This window comes from Dryobates pubescens, chromosome 4 (genome assembly GCF_014839835.1).
Source record: "Dryobates pubescens isolate bDryPub1 chromosome 4, bDryPub1.pri, whole genome shotgun sequence".
Classification (NCBI taxonomy): domain Eukaryota; kingdom Metazoa; phylum Chordata; class Aves; order Piciformes; family Picidae; genus Dryobates; species Dryobates pubescens.
This window is the reverse complement of record NC_071615.1, coordinates 46,885,401-46,904,773: the sequence shown is the minus strand read 5'-3', so window position 1 is coordinate 46,904,773 and position 19,373 is coordinate 46,885,401. Positions and strand designations below refer to the sequence as shown.

The 19,373-nt window shown below is 39.6% G+C and overlaps 1 protein-coding gene across 5 annotated transcripts in view; it reads left to right on the top strand.

Moving 5' to 3' along the window:
• SATB1 (SATB homeobox 1) overlaps positions 1–19,373 on the top strand; it is a 99,226-nt gene that overhangs the window by 24,512 nt on the left and 55,341 nt on the right. For all 5 annotated transcript variants that reach the window (XM_054161228.1, XM_054161230.1, XM_054161231.1 and 2 more), the window contains 3 exons: positions 1,747–1,923; positions 2,814–2,940; positions 3,711–3,834. In XM_054161228.1, coding sequence (XP_054017203.1) covers positions 1,747–1,923; positions 2,814–2,940; positions 3,711–3,834 — 428 coding nt within the window. The remainder of the gene's footprint in view (positions 1–1,746; positions 1,924–2,813; positions 2,941–3,710; positions 3,835–19,373) is intronic.

The window sequence follows — 19,373 nt, the reverse complement described above, 5'->3', positions numbered from 1 at the left end:
CCTTTTTGCAGATGAAGCATGTGTGTGTTTTTGAAAGCTCTATGAAGCTTAATTAAAACAAACAAAAAATCACCAGTTTGCATGTACTGCTTTTGCTTTGGTCTCCTCTCCCTGACCAGTCTCGCTTAGATAAAAAAGAAAAAAAAAGAAAGGCTCCTTCCTGCACTATATAAATATTGGCAAGCTTTTAGTCTTGACTTTCATGCTGAGCCTATTGGGCAAACTGGAGTGAGTTTGTGAGCTTTTCCAAGCAAGCCTGAAGGGGTTTGTTTGCCAGAGACTGACTCTCTGGTGAACAGATGTAGTTTAAATATATGTGCTTAAGAGGTATCTTTTGTCGCGATTTCTTGCTGTACATTAGAGCACAAATCAGCAGACATGGTCTTAAAGCGTTTATCTATTGCCAAGAGTAAATCTTCTCTTTAGACTACAGCATGTCTGGTGCACCTTAGTAGGTTAGGAGGTTTCTGTAAGTCTAGAGGGCAGCGGTTATTATAGAGGCATTAACATGGTAGGACTAATTGGAGTTCCTGGGTGCCCTGTTAAAATAACCCTTGTCATCATTTATGCTAAAGATGATACCCCTCTGGCAGGCTGCCATAAGACAGTTCTGTACATCTGCTTTTAACCCTTTTGCTTTCTGTCATTAAGAGATCCTAACCTGTGTTGCTGGAGACAGCGGGACAGGGACAGGTTCTAAAACCACAAATCTGAGATTCTCTGTCATCTGTGTCTGTCTGGGAGGCCAGGAGGGGTTTTCACAAACTCGAGGAACCTGAGACTTCACCCATAAAACTGTTTGGGTCATTTGTTACTTCTCTGGTTGTTGTCAAAAGGGAGAAGGAAAAATGTTCTTAAATAGGAAAAAGGAAAGGAAAAAGGTCGTTTGCTTAATATTCTGTGCAGCATAGGGAAGGGTTTGCCATATGATGCTGCAAAACTGGAAATTAGTAATTAACTTTCAGCCATACCGAAATAGCAACGCATACCAGAAACGTGGAATGTAAAGTGCAGGAGGCAACAGCAGAAAAAAAAAACCCAAAACCCAAACCAAAACCAACCAACCAAACAAAAAGCCCCCTGAACTGCAGGTAGACTTCTTAAAAAGGCATTGAAATCATGATTTGTTGCTTAAAGATGCGAGTGAAAGTAGTGCTCAAGTGCACTCAGCGAATGAGGCATGAATTAGCGTTAACTTTTGCCTGCTTTCCTTGTATACTCTTTTCAGAGTGAATGAATAACACACAAGGTGATTTGTTGTTGATGTTTGAAGGCAATTAAATATTTTTGGCAGGACTAAGGAGTATTTTAATGTTAACGAACAAAATCATGTAGCTGATACTAAAATGGCTTACAGTGAAGACATCTGCAGTATGTATTTAGGTTCTCATGCTGCCTGCTACTCACAACAAATCAGGCAGGACAGAGGGAATCAACTTCTCTTCAGTCAACCTTGTTATTTCTATAGAAGGTAATTCTTTAATCTGTATCTGATCAAGGGAGATGAATTTGCATTCCTGCTTTTCAGAGAGATGTATGTTTTGTAGAACTTTATCTTTTTGTGTTTTTGGAGATGGGGGAGGGTGAGGCGAAAGGACTTGGGGAATATGTTTATCAAATATTTGTGATGATCCTTGATGCCTGCTCTGCCTGTTTGTACAGGTTTTATTTACATAATGCTGGATAGACCCACCTACTCAACTCTAACTCTACTTTAATATGTTAAATGTAATTTCTTTTCAATAGGAAGTATGCTTCCAGTTTTCTGTGTAGTGGAGCATTATGAAAATGCCATTGAATATGATTCTAAGGAGGAGCATGCAGAATTTGTATTGGTGAGGAAGGATATGCTTTTCAACCAACTGATTGAAATGGCATTGCTATCACTTGGATATTCTCACAGCTCTGCTGCCCAAGCAAAAGGTAAATAAGATTAGGAAATTGTACAATGAATTGTGTTTGGGGGGCCTCAGGGGAGGGGCAGGATTTCTTTCAGGAATGCGATGCAGGCTTTACTTCTTAAACTTCTTGCAGATTCTGTCTCTCTGTGTGTGTATAGATATACACTTAACGTATTTTTGCTTAGTGCATGTTTTGGTTGTGGGGAGTATGGAGGGAGAATTTTTTTTTATTGTTTTTTTGAGGGGGAGAAAAAAAAAAAAAGAAAAAGACTTCAACCGAATCATTAGTATGCTTATTGACCTTAATAATCTGCTCCACTGAGGATCCACAAGGAAGTGTAAAGCATATTTGAGCAGATGGACTGTTGAGAGTCAACTTGCATTTATGACTGAATATCCAGCTCTGTTTCTTTTATTTTGTTCCTGATGGTTTTATAGACTGCAAAGTTGGTTGTTTGGGGTTTGGTTTTGTTAATTTCTCGTGGTGGTGGTGGTTGGTTGGTTGGTTGTTGGTTTGGGTTTTTTTTTAACTCAGTCCTTGCACTGCAAAATCTTTCCTAATTTATTAAGAGGAATGCTAACAATTGTATCATGTCCTGTGAATGAAAGGGAACTTAGAAAATACACTTGTACCCTTGTTGAAAAAAAACAACAAACAGTCTCTCCTGTAATGCATTTGTATAATTTCAGAATATAGATAAAGCATATCTTTGATCATGTGTGGGTGGGGGTTTTCCAGGGGGATGTTCTTTTATTTTGCTGAATTTAAGAGGCTAGAAATAAAGGTGATGATCATGTTAAAAATCAGATCTTTTTCTCTTGCCACTGGGAATTAACAGATAAATTGCTTTCTTCAATTTTCCTGCCTTTCTTGTCCATTCCCCCTCCCTTCAAAAATAAAAAATCCCCCAGGGCTTATCCAGGTTGGAAAGTGGAATCCAGTTCCACTGTCCTATGTGACAGATGCCCCTGATGCTACAGTAGCAGACATGCTGCAAGATGTGTATCATGTGGTCACACTGAAAATCCAGTTACACAGGTAAGTTGCAGACCAGCTCTGGGATCTGAACTGTTACTTGTCTGTGCTCTCGCTGTTAATATTGCTTCTACTTAATTCCTACCGTGCTGTGTCCTCAAAGTACAAAGGCTTATCTAAATTCCTTTTTAGTCAGTCTAATTCTTCTTTGACTTCCAGTATACCATCACAGCAAACTTTTCTAGCTCTGATACATAGATTTTTCTTTGGCTATCTCATTAAAACTATATTGCATTTTAGTCAATTAAATGATGCATTACAAGAAGGCATTTTACATAAAGTTTACTTAAGAGAAAAATATTTTTGCATATCATGAACAATACCATCTGTGTGCATTTCGTGGGGGAAAAAAAAAAAAACACCAAGAATGACTTGCTGACACTTATTGTTGCTGTCTAGGTTCTTAAATTTCACGGTAACAAAAAAAGGGGGGAAAAAAAAAAGAGAGAAAAAGCAGTTAATATATTAATGCTTTTCATGATCAGTCGTGAGAAAGCATTACACCTTAAATTGTTTTACCAAGCGCATCAGAGCAGGAAGGTAGAAGTAACATGAAAAAATAGTCGCCACATGCAGCTGATGTATAATTCATGCATCAATACAGCAGATGTGTTGTATAAAGTAATTAACTAATCGGAACAATCAGGAGACCGAGAGCAATCTCCAGATGCATCTGCTTGATGCGCGAAATGAAATCTGTCTGTCTTAAAGGAATGTTCTGCAGCAGGATGCAATCTTGTAATAATCCCTTTTCTAATCTGTGTTTCAAATAGTTGCCCTAAACTAGAAGACTTGCCTCCTGAACAATGGTCTCACACAACAGTAAGAAATGCTCTGAAGGACTTACTGAAGGATATGAACCAGAGTTCATTGGCCAAGGAATGTCCCCTTTCACAGGTACTTAGCATAACATGTAATAAATAATAAAGCACTATAGGCAGCACTGATGTGAGATTTGAGGTTTCTACAGACTGTAGCAAGTAGTGCCCATGAAGTGAATCTGCCAAAAATGCAAATTCATTTGACCACTTCATGATCTTTATAAATATGCCTGATTCATTTTGAACGTAGTCTTACAACGTTTCCCATGGGGAGTCGTGAAAGGTTGTTTACACCACACTAAAACTGTCTTGCTGCAAACTGGATTTTAACTGGTTTTTGTCTTCAGTCTTTGAACTGCTTTGATGCAACTACTTTTTTTTCATGCACTTGTGTTCAAGATGTTAAAAGGCTCTTTACTTACTGCTGTCAAAAGTACTATTGAATCTGAATGCTTGTTAGATAACCTACAGGAGTTTTAAATGCTAATTCATGAAATGAGACAGTCTTTGGCATGCTATATGAGAAGGGAATAAAGAATAAAGCCGTTTGGATGATGTTTTGTTGTTGAAAACAACCAAAGGAAAATCAGCTATTTATTAGTTCTAATCAAAATATACCTAAACAAAAAAGGAAACCTCAATTTATGCGTTGCTAAATATTGAACTGATGCTTTCCTCAGCCTTTAGCTGTGTTGTTCTCTTTTTGCCATTCTTTTGTCAAACTACTGTGAAGGCACAACTTGTTTTTTCTATGCAATGCAGTGTCCAGTGATGCTGCAGTGGGAACATCATATCTATTTTTATCAAGTTTTAAAATGTGTTTTGTTGTGGTGCGGTGAAGACAGATTCAGTGTACAAACAAATGCTGCTTGTTGTGATAGGGAGGGGAGAAAGGAAGTCAGGGAAGTCAAAGTATTTTTATGAGGATCTTATTTCTTTTGCTCAGAATATTGGACTCTATCTCAAAAAAACTCAGGTAATCTATAGGTAACCTAGAGGGCTGCTCTCTCTCAATCTGTCTTTCCAGTGGACACATTAGCAGACGGTTTTCCCACCCCCATGGTCAGATTGTTTTCTGTGATGTGGCTCCAATACAGGAAGTTTTGGTGTGGAAATAATCAAAATTATCTTCACTGGTTGTAAACCTTTCCAGTAATATGTCTGTAAAGCATGTGAGCTTCTGCAGTTGGAGGCTGCAGATAATTTGTGATGTATCTCCCTTTTCATCTAACAGTGCTAGTTTTTACTTGATACTGATGCAAGTAAATTCTATTGAGATGGAATACCTTCTTTGTATTTGGACATCACGTCTTGCATAGGAGCTTCCCTATATAGGTAGATGATGCATTGATAAAGCAGAAAAAAAAGTGTTTAAAGGGAATACTTCACTAGAGGCAGTATCATCATACTGGAGGCAATTCAATAATTGCTCTTTTGAAGTGTTGCTTTAAAACTACACTGAATGTTTATATAATGATTTGAATGGACAAAACCCAACTTGCCTGACCCAGCTTTTGGGGTTAGTGCTTGAGATGACCCAAACTCCAGATTACAGAGCTCTGCTTTGGGGATATTTCTTTACTGTTTTGCACTTCTTTATTTGTGAAAGAATATACTTAAAGCTGCGAGCTTCTTTTTGTTGTTTAAACCATGCTTATTACTTTTGTCACATCTATCTTCACCAGCGCTGCAGTAGTTGGGCTGTAAGAATTTTAATAGTTTCTGCTTTTCTCTTTTATTTAAAGACACAATTAAATTAAGCTTAAAATTAATTTATTTACTCTTAACTTTTGAAAACAACAACAAAAAAAGCTGTTACAGTGATTGAGAGGCCATCAGTCAGTCTAAATCTTCCCATTTTCCTCCAGGGGCTTAAGGGAGGACATGTTGATCTGATGGTGTGCTTTTCACATGACTAAATTGATCTGAATGCTTTCTCTGTTTGCCTAACTAACAACTTGTTGTGTATCACTCCTATGGAAGGTACACTGATTTTAGGGAGTCTGTGTTTTGTTAAGCCTGTAGGAGTTTATAAATTGCCCCGCAGTGTTATGCTGCTGCTGCAACAGAGGTGAGAAGTATAAGCAAGGTAGAGGTTGGGAGAAAATGTTTCCTTAGAAGGTCCATCAAAACGCCAGAATAGGAGGGTTTTTGGAGAGCAGGGAAGTGTTCTCTCCTCTTATGTACTTTAGTGGGCATAGGTAATTCCATATGAAGTGCTTCATCACAAATGCAAACTAATGCAGTGACACCGTACCATAACTTATTAACACTGTTATGGATATAATTTATTAACCACAGAAAAATGACTCAAAGTGGAAATGAGAGTAGTTATCGTTTTCTGTCACTGTCATTAGCAGAACTCTGTTTTGTGTAGGGACTGAAGGATTTGTTGTAGTTGCAAAGTACTTTAGTTGCTGTGACATGATGCAGCATTTCCAAAGCCCCATCTAAGTATGAGAAACTAAGAACCACCATCATCACTTAGAATTTGCTGCATTTTCTTGGTTAATCTCACATTTTGTGCTCCAAAAAATTGCTTATATTTATTCAGAATAATTTTATGTGCCTCAAAACAAAAGAAACCCAAGCAGCCTGGTTTTGTAGTGCGGGTACATTTAATATCTTGAACTTATGTGAGGAAACAAACTTTGAGATCCACTTCATCGGGAAAACTTAACAGCATCATCTATTTGATTTGTGGGTTTTGGTGTGGTTTGGGGTCTTTTGTTTTATTTTGGGTATTTTTTGGTTTTGGTTTTGATTAAGACTTTGGGGCGTACAGGTGTGAACTCTTCATGCCTTCCTAGATGAAACAGAACTGTGACTCTTATCAGGCAAATTGAATACATGGTCTCTTTCGAAGTTACTTTAATTGTGGTGCTCTGTGGCTGCTGTGACCACCCCCAAAGGCCAGGTTTATCACTCAGTGTATGAGCCTGCCTTATGGGGAATCCCCGCTGACATGACTTGGAGCGCTTGGGATGGACCGGAGCAAATGCATGGCTCTCGATTGCCATGAATTGCAAGCACCTATCCAAAGGTATCAAGCAGGCAAGGGAAAAGGATGCTGCAAATTTCACATGGAAAAGTCAAACCTGTTCTGAGTTATGCATTGTAGCGTGTATTTTCATGCTTTGCCTTGGGTTTGCAGACTTCATTGCTAGAGACTAGCGGCGTACGCAGATGCCAAGTGAAAGACTTTTCACGTTTGATACACACAGTTTGCTTCATTTCTGCTTCCTCTCCAGGCTTCTTTTGGTGGGGAAGGCAACATGGAATTTAATCTAGGGCTCAATTTTGAGCCATCTTGTGCATTCCATTAAACTGGTGCATCTCGTGAGTGGCCTAGATCTCATTTCCCTCTTGTTTTGGCTCTGCAGTCTCTAAAGGGTCGTGAAGAAATTGTTCTACCATCAATTCTTATTTTTCCAACCCCTTGCACAGAAGCTCTACTCTACCTCAGTCTGTTGGGAACTGCTCTAAAGTCATCAGCCAGAGAGGCAGGCCTGTTGCATTTATTTATTTAATGTTATCTCTTCCATCTCTTAGCCTTAGTCTTGACATTTTCATGCTTCACTTTCACAGTTTTGCTTTGTTTTGGTTTTTAGTACAGAAGTCTCTTACTACTTCCACAGTTAAAATACCTGAAATAATAGAGACTGTATTTATTAAGGGCTTTAAGTAATATGAAGAAGGGCTTTTTGGTTTGTTTTGTCCCTATTGAATTATTCTCTCTCTCTCTCTCTGTATATTTATAATTGGATAAGCTTTTATGAGGGAGAGGAGAGTAACATTGGGGTATTGGTGTGAGAAAAGACTGGAAATTCTTTTGATAATTCAGAAACAAACTCACAGCATTCTTTTGAGTGTTTAGATGTACCCCTTAGCTTGAATTGCTGTAACCTTTTTCCATGAAAGGAAGATAACAAGTCACCTACCAAATACAGAGATCACAGAGCTTAATTATTCTCTGGGCACTTCTTTGAAACTATGGCAGTGATCAAACAATACTGATTTTTTTTATTATTTTTTTTTTAACTGGTATTGTCTTACCTGATTTCCTTTTTTTCTACAAAAAAAGATGATATAAATGATTGTTGTTAGTATTTACAAGTAGGCACTTCATCAAGCCACTGCAAAAACACAAGGTGTTCTTTCTTTCCCCCCATAATATCCTGAAATGTGAAGGTTTTGTTTCCTGGGTGGTGTTTTGGTTTGGTTTGGTTTTTTTTCCCTTTGCTCATCCTTTGAAGATGCTTGTGCTTAGCCTGACTTTCTGGCCCACCAATAGTCAGTGCACTATGGATGAGAAACTCTAGGCCTGATGTATAGTAGAATCTCCTGTCTCTTAGTTTATTATGCACACAGTCATTTACAGACATTGCATTATCTTATCAAATAGAATTGTGTGCACCCCCACCACCCCACCACCCCTATGCCTCTAATGTCTTTTACATAATTTTACTCTTGGTGATAAGGGAATGGCATTTTTGTTTCAGTTAGAGGGATATACACTTGCATTCTGTGACACACATGATACCAAAGCCTGGACTGTTTTGCACTTGTGACAAATGTAACTATCCTGACTGCATTTGATCTGCCCTGTAGTGAATGATTGTTTACACCTGACGTGGGCACAATAGATTTTATATGCCACGAAGCTGCATGCTGTTTTGTGCAGAAATTTGACAGAATCTGTGTGGTCTGGCAGAAAGGCCAGACAGCAAGCTTGCTTGGAACATCAGAGTTTCTCATTTCAACCTATCCGAAGACTCTTGGCCATCATACCAAATAAGTGGCATAATAGAAATCCTCTTGCATTTCTTTGCTGCCGTTCTGACTGCCCACCCCTCCAAAATCCCAACCACACAAAGTTGTGTTGGCTAGAATGAAAATTTCGAATAGCCAAGAACTGAGCTCTTAGGAGTTGCCAAAATACAGATTATTTTTTTTTTATGAGCAATTTTTAATTCATGCTTTACAAAACTAAAGGTGTTTTTGGCCCTCCTCTTTACGTTTTACCTGCCTAGACCTGCGATCAAGTCTTTGGATTTCTTTCTTCATGTGATTCTTTTCTCTCTTTCCCCTCCTTCTACACTCCCCCAATAATTAATAACTGGAGTAAGGAATGCAGCTCCTTTTTCTACTTTGGAAGTTACTGTACTTTAGATTTTAAAAATGTCATTAATTATTTCAGGAAAGCAAATCCTTGAGGGCCTGGGCTCAGGTTTTGGCAGGCAGGGCCTTTCAACCCACCCCTCACTTGCTCAAGAGCATTCCCTCTGATGTCTCTTCAAGCTGACGTGGTATCTGGATGTTTAAAACATTTTCAATTAACTATTAAAACTTGTGCCCATGATTTTTCAGTCATCCAGATAGAATGGGCAGTACAGAGCCTATTGCTGATGGGATAGGGAAGATGAAATATGCATGCTAGTAGAGCTGTCTGAGGACTTTTGCAGCATACTCAATGTTTAAATTGCTTGATTTTGGGTTTTTTTGATCACTGATTAATGTTCTTTAGATGCATTTAAACACTGTTAAAGCTATGTCAGTCTGTCTGCAACTGTTAGATCTCAGCAGCACCCTATTAAAGGAGAAAACATAACAGCTATTTATTTCTGCCTCTGCATTCAAATTGAATATGAGACTGTCAGCACAATTGTGGGGCCTGGACTTACTGTGGGGAGGAGGAGAAGGTACCTTGTTTCTCAAATATAGATGCAGTTAGGGTGTCAGGTAGTGATAGGACTAGGGGGAATGGAAAAAAAAATAAAGAAATGGGTAGATTCAGATTGGATGTCGGGAAGAAGTTGTTCCCCATGAGGGTGGTGAGACGCTGGAACAGGTTACCCAGGGAGGTGGTGGAAGCCTCATCCCTGGAGGATTTTAAGGCCAGGCTGGATGTGCCTCTGAGCAACCTGCTGTAGTGTGAGGTGTCCCTGCCCATGGCAGGGGGTTTGGAACTGGATGATCCTTGAGGTCTCTTCCAACCCCGTGAGGTGTACATGTCCCTTAATACCTGTGCTATCAGGAAGTCTTGTGGCAATTTTTTATTTATTAAAAAAATAAAACAAAACAAACTTCTGAAGTCAGCTGTAAGAAGTTATAAGCAGCTGTCTTCTGACAGGCTTTCCTGGGGCAGGGAGGAAGTATATAGAATACAGAATTAACCAGGTTGGAAAAGACCTTTGTGATCATGGAGTCCAACCTAGAACCCAACACCATCTAATCAACTAAACCATGGCACTAAGTGCCTCATCCAGTCTCTTTTTCAACACCTCCAGTGATGGTGACTCCACCCCCACCCTGGGCAGCCCATTCCAATGGCAAATCACTCTTTCTGTGAAGAATTTATTCCTAACATTCAGCCTACACCTCTGTCCTCTTGTTTTGGTGCTGGTTATCTGGGAGAGCAGACCAACCTCCACCTGGCTACAACCTCCCTTCAGGTAGTTGTAGAGAGCAATAAAGTCTCCTCTGAGCCTTCTCTTCTCCAGGCTAAGCAACCCCAGCTCCCTCAGCCTCCTCTCATAGGGCTTGTGTTCCAAACCCCTCCCCTGCTTTGTTGCCCTTCTCTGGACACCTTCCAGCAAGTCAACATCTTTCCTAAACTGAGGGGCCCAGAAGTGGACACAGGACTCAAGGTGTGGCCTAACCAGTGCTGAGTACAGGGGAAGAATGACTTCCCTGCTCCTCCTGGCCATACTATTTCTGATCCAGGCCAGGATGCCCTTGGCATTCTTGGCCACCTGGGCACACTGCTGGCTCATGTTCAGCCTTCTGCCAACCAGTAGCCCCAAGTCCCTTTCTGCCTGGCTGCTCTCCAGCCACTCTGACCCCAGCCTGCTATGGGGTTGTTGTGGTCAATGTGTAGAATGTGGCACTTAGGTGTGTTAAAATGCCCTTGGACTCTGCCCATCTGTCCAGCCTGTCAAGGTCCCTCTGCAGAGCTCTCCTACTCTCTTAACAGATCAACTCCTGCCCCCAGCTTGGTATCATCTGCAAATTTACTGATAATGGACTCCATGCCCTCATCCAGATCATCAATAAAGATATGGAACAGGATCAGGCCCAACACTGATCCCTTGCCGCCAGCTGGCTGTGGCACCATTCACCACCACTCTCTGGGCTCAGCCCTCCAGCCAGTTCCTAACCCCACACAGAGTGCTGCTGTCCAAGCCATGGGCTGACGGCTTGGCCAGGAGTTTGCTGTTGGGGATGGTATCGAAGGCCTTGCTGAAGTCCAGGTAGACTACATCCACAGCCTTCCCCACATCCACCAGGCAGTCACCTGATAATAGAAGGAGATCAGGTTGGTGAGGCAGGACCTGCCCCTCCTAAATCCATGCTGGCTGGGACTGATCCCTTGGCCATCCTGTAAGTGCACACAAGATGACCTGTTCCATAATCTTGCCTGGCACTGAGGTCAGGCTGACAGGCCTGGAATTCCCTGGTTCCTCCTTCCAGCCCTTCTTGTGGATGGGCATCACGTTGGCCAGCTTCCAGTCATCTGGCACCTCTCCAGTGAGCCAGGAGAAATTCATGCTTTTTAACAGCATAACATTTTTGGGACTGTACTCCCCACTTTGTATGCCCAAACAGTTGGGATTAGATTTCAGCAGTTTTGAGAGCTGCGTCATGTAAATGATGATCTGCGTCACACAGACTTCAAGCTTTAGGGAAGTAGCAGAACGAGGTGGGGAAATACAACAAAAAAGAACACAGCATGTTCTCTTCTGATACATTTTTCCCTTCTAAAATATGCGTGAGTTGTAGCACTGAGCCCTGCTTGACTTCTGTTTTCACTCAGTGATCCTGAGAATGGTATATAGAATAACTGACATTTTAAATATTTGCAGTGATGTTCTTCTTTATAGATACATGTATATATAAAAACCATGCTTCTTTCCCCCCCCCCCCCCCTTTTTCACATCTAGTGGCTTAAGAGGCAGTCAAGCAATGCACTGCTACAAAATTCTGTATTCATTCATTCATGTTTCTTGCATACTTCTTAACACAGTCATGGCCAAGTGTGAACCTTGATTTATTTATTTCCTTTCCATAACTTTATTAGAGGGTTAACAAGCCACTCCTCCAGTGTTCTTTAAAGCAAGATTGCAAATAAGCCTTTTTTTTTTTCCCTCCCTTCCCCCCCATATTGGCAAATTGTTGGCTGTAGAGTACTGCACAAGCATAAACAACATGAGAGATCCTTTAACATAACATGAGAGAGCCTTTAGTCACTTTGCTCCCAAGCTTTGGAACTCATTGCCAATTGAAGTAAGGAAAGCTCTGGCTGTTGGGACTTTTAAATCTAGACTTAAAAGTTATTTGTTCTGTTTAGCATTTTTAAAATTATTCTATTAGGAATTGTATGTGCTTCAGTTTTAATTTTAACTCATAATGATTGTAAAGCACCCTGGGATGCTTGCATGAAGGGCGCTACAGAAACCCAAGATTGTATTGTACTGTGTTGTAATGCATTGTATTATTACATGGTGCTGGAGTTGGACCACGAACAATTCATACAGAAAACCTTTGAATACTTAGCTAAAGATAAGGAGTGTGTGTGTGTTGGGGGATGGGGGGGGGGGGAGCAAGTGTCTCTTCTTGCTTCTTTTCCCAGTTTTCTGTCAGTTATTTTATTAAAGTAAATTAACATGGCAGCTATTCCCTGAGAAACGCCAGCATAATTTACTGCTGCAAAGGGGCTCAAAATGTAAACCAGATGATAAACTAAAAATAAAAAAGTCCACATTAAGATTTAATTGCACTTCCCTTTCTATATTACGTTCTTATGTAAAATACATTACAAAACAGCACTTTCTTTATCACTTCCTTCACTTTTAACTGAATTTCATTAACAATAAAGAAATAGATTGTCTCTTTCAGTAATGTCACTTGACGGTTAATCCCTTAACTTGATGTACATGTCTTGAAGACTTCTTTTTATTTTTTTTTTCCCCCTATAAAGAACATGATAGCACTGACTGGAGCCAAGTATTGCACAATCATGTGATTTGCAAGTTTCCCAGCTCGCAGCTTTGCCAGTGCAGGTCAATTCACACCTGCCACACTTATGCCATTCTGGTCCTCATGTTGCTTTTCCTTGGTGATTGTCAGAGGTAGAGAGTTGTGCATGCAGCTCCTTTCTTTCAACCCCCCCCCCCCTTGCCTCCCCACTCCAAATGTGTGGTAAACCTTGTGCATTGGAAGTGTCTGCTCAGGAATTAAATGGAATTTAATTTCTGTCCATTAGGAAGTTGCTATCCACATCGCCAATTAAGCCTTCTATTTAAAGGGTGAGAAGATACGTATGTCTACATCTTAATCACTGCTGTGACTGGCTTGCAGAGACCTTTTCTGACTGGTTCAGTTATTACTAGCAGTGGTGGGAGGCACAGAGATCAGCATGGTTATAAAACCTACCCAAAAGCTGAGTAAATTCTGTAGGTGCTGTAGCGTCACTGTCAGCAGATTTAAAGCTGAGGTACATCTGTGTTAGGGGATGCAGGAGTGTAGGCATAAAGATGCGCTGGGAGATAATTACTTGAATTGGTAATAATTTTTTTTACCTGACAGGAATGAAAGGACCCACGTATTCAGGGGCAATGCTAAGAGATGAGCAACTCTCACCTGGTCAGACCAGACTCATTGCATGTCTTTGCTCTAATCATAACTTAGAGGAGATGCTTTGCTCAAACAGATTCTAGGCAAAACTCTCAAAGCTTGCTCCCTCCTCCCACCTTTTAGATTTTTTTTCTTTTTAAATGAATAATTAGATTCTTCCTTTTTATTTCCAAGAAACATGCTAGGAAAACCTAAGGTAATGGTGAGTTTCGTCTCTCGTTCCCTTGGACACTTTAAGAGCGGCACAAATAGTATCAGATTCCTTTGGTGTCTTGCAGCAGTGATCAGGGGACAGGTTTTTCAGGACAGTGGCAACCTCAGACCTGCCTCACTCTAAGCCGTGGCATAAACTACTGAAAAGGGAAAGGGTTTGTTCCCCAGGGGTGGGAGCAGATGAAAGGTTGTCCTCATATATGCTTGTCTCTTAATTATTTTATTTTATTTTTTAAGTACTATGGTTGCCTACACTGAGAGTGGCTTTTGTAAGCTTGTGCCAGAAGAGTGGGAGAAAGTGTGCTAAAACCATAACTTGTGCCTGGCTGTGCCACCTTTCCAAAGGATCTAATACTTTCTAGTAGACTGTCATGGAGAAAGATGGCTTTCGTGGTGATGGAAAAACCGAGGCACAAAGGAAAGACATCAGTGTCAGTGGGCTTTCTAGAGATGGAGAGATTTCAGCTCCCCAAGTTTATCCTGTGAGTTTATATTTGAATCAGTATACCTAGCTTCCCTCAGAATATACATGTGTGTCTTTATATGTATTATGATAAAAATCTCACCAAAATGTGCTTGCCAGCTAGTATGTCCCCAGGCTCTTAAAGCTGTGCCCTGTATTCTGCAATTTTGTAAGGAGGAATTTTGTGTGCTAAACCTAACCTACCAAATTATTATTATTATTTTAATTTATACATTTTAATATAAGGGATAATTAAGAACAATCTTTTTAATAAAAAAAAATATGCCTATTCCATGTGGGAAGCTAGCCTTCTCTTTCAAGATACCTTCACTGAATCTTGCATCTTTTTATGAGTTTTTTCAGAGCATCTACACCATTTTTACAAACTCTTGTCAGTGAAAGGTGCAGCACCATGGAGGGGAAACTGGTCTCTTGGCTAACATAGCTGCTTAAAATGTCACCTTCGTATGATTTTGCTCAACAGAAGTTAAGAATCCATAGCAAATTTCACACTATAACTCATGTTTTTCTCCTGACAAAGTTTGACATTTCCAACAGAATGGAACGTTGTTAGTTCATGTGCTTTGTAGCAGCAGAAATAACCTCCCAGAATTTGAGTCTATATGATGAAGATGTACAGGTGGCTCATAGAGGCACATGGCCTGAAACAATAAATCTGACACTTAACCATTTATACAAAGGACAGGCGAGGGATGCTGTTGGCACTAGAGAAGTATTTAAGCAAGCAATCAGAGGCATGAATGAAGCACTGACTAGGAGTAGAAATCAATGAAATTCAAACTAAAAGCTAGTCATATGTTAAAATAGAAAGCAAAAAAACAGCAACAAAAGCAAACAACCAAAAAACCCAACCAAAAAACCCAACCCTGAAACAAACAAACAAAAGTGCATATCTAGTAAGAGATTACCATGGGATGTGGTGAAAAGATCCAGCACAAGAAGTCTTCAGATCAGTATCAGATGTTTGCTCTAGCTCAGCCACAGATACTTTGTCTGAATTCTGAAACTGCTGGGTGAACTTCTATGCTCTCTTTCTGTGTAGACTCCACATAGATGCTCAAAATGGTCCATTTTGGTTTTGAAAATCTGCAAAAAACTATGCAGAAGAAAAAGGAAAAAAAAATCAAAGAAAAGGCTTGTCCTAAATACCAAAAGAAATTCAGCAAGACAACTGTTAGTGCTACTGAGTCTGATGACTTCTTGTCTGGACATTGTGCCTTAGGGCTCAACTTCATGCCAGACATCTGATGCTTTGCCTAGCAGAACAGTGGAATCTGAGGAGAGACTTGCTGAAAATCATGTCCTATTTCCCAGCAAGAAAATCTTCCTTAATGTGGTGGAAAATGCTAAGCAATTTTGAAGAGCCTTTTACAAAAACTGTAGTGAAAACAGCTCGTGTGTCTTGGTTGAAGATGGAAGAATTGCCAACATCTGTATCAGGAGAATGTTTACATTTCATTTTTGTGGAACACTTCTATGCTTCCAAAGCTGAACTTAATGCATTGATAGATGGAAAATGTCCCCTGTAATACAAAGCATTTTGCATTAGGATAGCATTTAGAAGCGTGTCCATTGTGATTAGCATTTCCAGATAGGAAACAAGCCAGAAGCACTCTGACCTGGCTGAATCAGTCTTTGGGAATAAAATCAAGCCACCTGAGAGAAAGGCTGAAGGTGTCTTATGTCATCTTTTTGGAAGCTGTGAGGTCTCCAGTGCCCCACCTACACGAGTCTTTGTTCATGTACAAGAAATGCTGGTTTGCTCTGTCTGCTTTCATTGTGCACAATCTCAGTTGTCCTCCTGGATTTCATCTTCCTCTAGTTTCACTTCTTGTGTCCCAAGGAGAAGAGATGAGCGTAGGCTCACAGCCTTTGCGTAGCACACTACCTAGTGTAGGAACAGCAGCAGTCTGGAGAGGAGCTGATGACTGTTCTCTGCAGTATGGAACTAGGAAGAAGAGATAGAATTTACCATGGAGTATCTCAGCTCTGGTCCTGTGGACTTGGAATCCAACCATGACTGGACCACAGCTTCTGAGTTTGACTTCATCCAGCAGACATTATTCCTGCATACCCTAAGGTAGCTTTAGGATGGGTGCTGAAATGTGAGCAATGGGGGGAGCCCTTGAAAATGTGCCTTCCCACTTCAAGCTAAAAGAGCAGTTTAAAGCCATCTAGATAGCTCATAACGGCTTTTCCAAGCGTATTTCTGGCTAAAATGGATAGTGTCTTCCTTACCTGTGGAGCTCTCAGGTTTCAGAGCTTTTCTGTACAGGCACTTAGAGAATCTAAACCTTAGGGAATGTTAATTCACCCCACAAAATATAAGACCACTTTCGTTCTATGAGGTAAACTGAGAATTTGGTTTACTGATTATTTTGCATCTTACATTTTCTCCTGATTGATATTAGGAAGGGTTTAGCCAGGACTTCGACTGCTAAGTGTATGCCATTTATAAATGCTGTGAAAATAAAAGTCAGGATTCTTAAAAAGATTCATGTTGGACATCTGACAATGAAGACAAAAATGTGTTATGTCTCCTTATCTTTTACAGGTTGAGGTTGTGACTTCTTTTTCTTTCTGTGGTGTTTTATTTGTTGTTGTTGTTTTTGTTTTGAAGCCTAAGGCACTATGCCATAAAACAGTTATGCAGTTCTTCAGATCTGGATTAACATTTCCCACCTACCTACCTATCTTTCTTTTAAGCTCTTAACCTTTGTATATGTAAGACTAGGATCTTGGGAACCAGCTTTTTATTTGAGCTTTATTTATATCTGTCAGTGGGAGATGCTTGGAAAACATGGGGAGAATGCTGCTCTGTCATGCAGCAACTGGGAATTTACATTACAAAATGGTAAAAATAGTGCAAGGATCAATTTCTTCAGATGCTGAATAATTTCTGAGTTTCAAACTCTTCTTCTGTGTGAGTATGTTTCTATACATATATAACTATATATATAGATGTATATATGTGACTGGGGTTCTTTGTTTTATATCTTCCCTCATTACATTCAGTGTAGGTTTATGTTTATGTTAATATGTACATTTATAATGCTTAAAGACAACATAAGGCAGAAAAGGAGAGAAGATAATTTAGGCTCTACAAGGATAGTAGAAAAAAAGGAAAGATGTGCTTATGTATTGGAAGAAAATCTTGTGCAGTCATTTTAAATATGCCTTTATGCAGTTTTAATTTATATGACCAGCATTTGCCGTGCAGTTCCTTACTTTTCCTGTCCCTGGCAACAGGATGGAGGTCAGATAGCCATCCAAGTGCAATGCCAAAGGCACAAACAAAAGTTTTTTCCTTCTCTGTCCATCTGTGATTTTTATACCCTTACCCTATGCATTTATAGGGCAGATGACAAATTCCATTGCATTTCTTGCTGTAGTTCAAGGTAATAGACCACAGAATCTAACACGATTCTTCAAATGCGATTAAACTGTCCATTTCGTGATTCCTTATCCTAAAAAACCCAACTACTGGCTGGATGTATTTGGTCTGCTTTTATTTGGAGTGGCAGATGATTATTCTCTGCCATACCAGAAGACTGGGAACAACGTTTTGCCCTGGTTGGGTTTTTGCAGTACGTGGGCTGGCGTAGGCTCAGGCAGGCTAAAATCTTTTGATTTAGGGATAATCTTGTGTTATCCGGTTGGGGCTTGAATGCTCCCTTCTCATTTGAAAAATGTTAACGTAGAGCCTCCTGAGAAATAAGCACTCCTAAGAGTTCAGCTTGCATTAGAACTGATGCTGGCAATTTCCATGCGAACAAAAGCCACTGATAGTGGCTAGAATTGGGGAAACAAAGTTCCTCTGTCCTTTATGAAAAGATTCCTCCCCCCTCCGCCCCAAGTCTTTGAGTTCTGTTCTCTTCTGCAACTTTATCACTATTCAAACTAGGTCTAGGGACACAGGCTTATGGCTTGCTTGCTTGCTTTTTCTTTCTTTTACTTTCCTTTTCTTTCTTTTTCTTTTTCTTTCTCTTTCTTTCTCTTTCTTTTTCTTTCTTTTTCTTTCTCTTTCTTTCTTCCTTTCTTTCTTTTTCTTTCTTTCTTTCTCTTTCTTTCTTTCTCTTTCTCTTTCTTTCTTTCTTTCTTCCTTTCTTTCTTTTTCTTTCTTTCTCTTTCTCTTTCTTTCTCTTTCTTTCTTTCTCTTTTTCTTTCTCTTTCTTTCTCTTTCTCTTTCTTTCTCTTTCTCTTTCTTTCTTTCTCTTTTTCTTTCTTTCTCTTTCTCTTTCTCTCTTTCTTTCTTTCTCTTTCTTTCTTTCTTTCTCTTTTTCTTTCTTTCTCTTTTTTCCTTCTTTTTCCTTTCTTTTTCCTTTCTTTCTCTTTTTTCTTCTTTTTCCTTTCTTTTTTTCTTCTTTCTTTTGTCCCCCTTCTCTTTTAAAATTCCTCTTTTTATTTTTTATCTTTATTTTTCTTCTCTTTTGTTTTTCTTCCCTTTTTTTTTTTGTCTTCTTTTTTTTCCCTTCTTTCATTTTCTTTCCTTTTTTTCCTTCCATTTTTAAGGCCTGTTAGGTTTGCAGACTACATGCTGCCCTGCTGGTCTCTGAAGATGTAAAGTAGAGGATTTATAGAAGAGACACTGGAATAGAGCCTTAAAAGTTTGGCTTTAAAAAAAAAAATGGAGCCAGTAGCTTGACAGATTGTTCAGTAAATGTTCATTTTATTGAGAATTATAAAAAAGGTGCTTAACGCCTCTGTGCCATTAATATAATACATTAAAAGGTTACTGTCAAGATTAGTGTTTCAGCACTAGAAATTGACTGTAGGGTTTATGGGCAGCGCTCTTCATATTCTTCTTGGGAGATGAGGTATCTTCTACTTAGCACTTGACAAAACCATTAGGGTGTTACAAGGCTTTATACTGACAAACTTGGTAAATAGTGAAACATAAATAAAATCTCGTTGGAAAATCAGGAGAATAGTTGCTGCCTTATAGCCAGATTTAGCAGATGTGGGTTTGAATGTAAAGCAGTTGTGAAAATAGCCAGTGTCAAACCAGGGCAAAATTAAACTTGTGGGGTGTTCTGTTTTCAGTGTCTGTTATTGTTGAAGTGCTCCATTTCAAAAGCATGCATTCCTTCCTACAGGAAAAAAAAAAATCAGATTCCTTAGTTGAAATTAATTAGCATTCAGCAACCAGATAGCATGTTTTTGGGTATTCATGAGATCTCTGTTTGAAAAAATGTTTTTAACTTGTAGAAATGTGTTGCAACACACAGATGGGAAGAAAAAGAAAAAAAAAAAATCTCTTTAGCAAGCACTGTGTGTAAAAG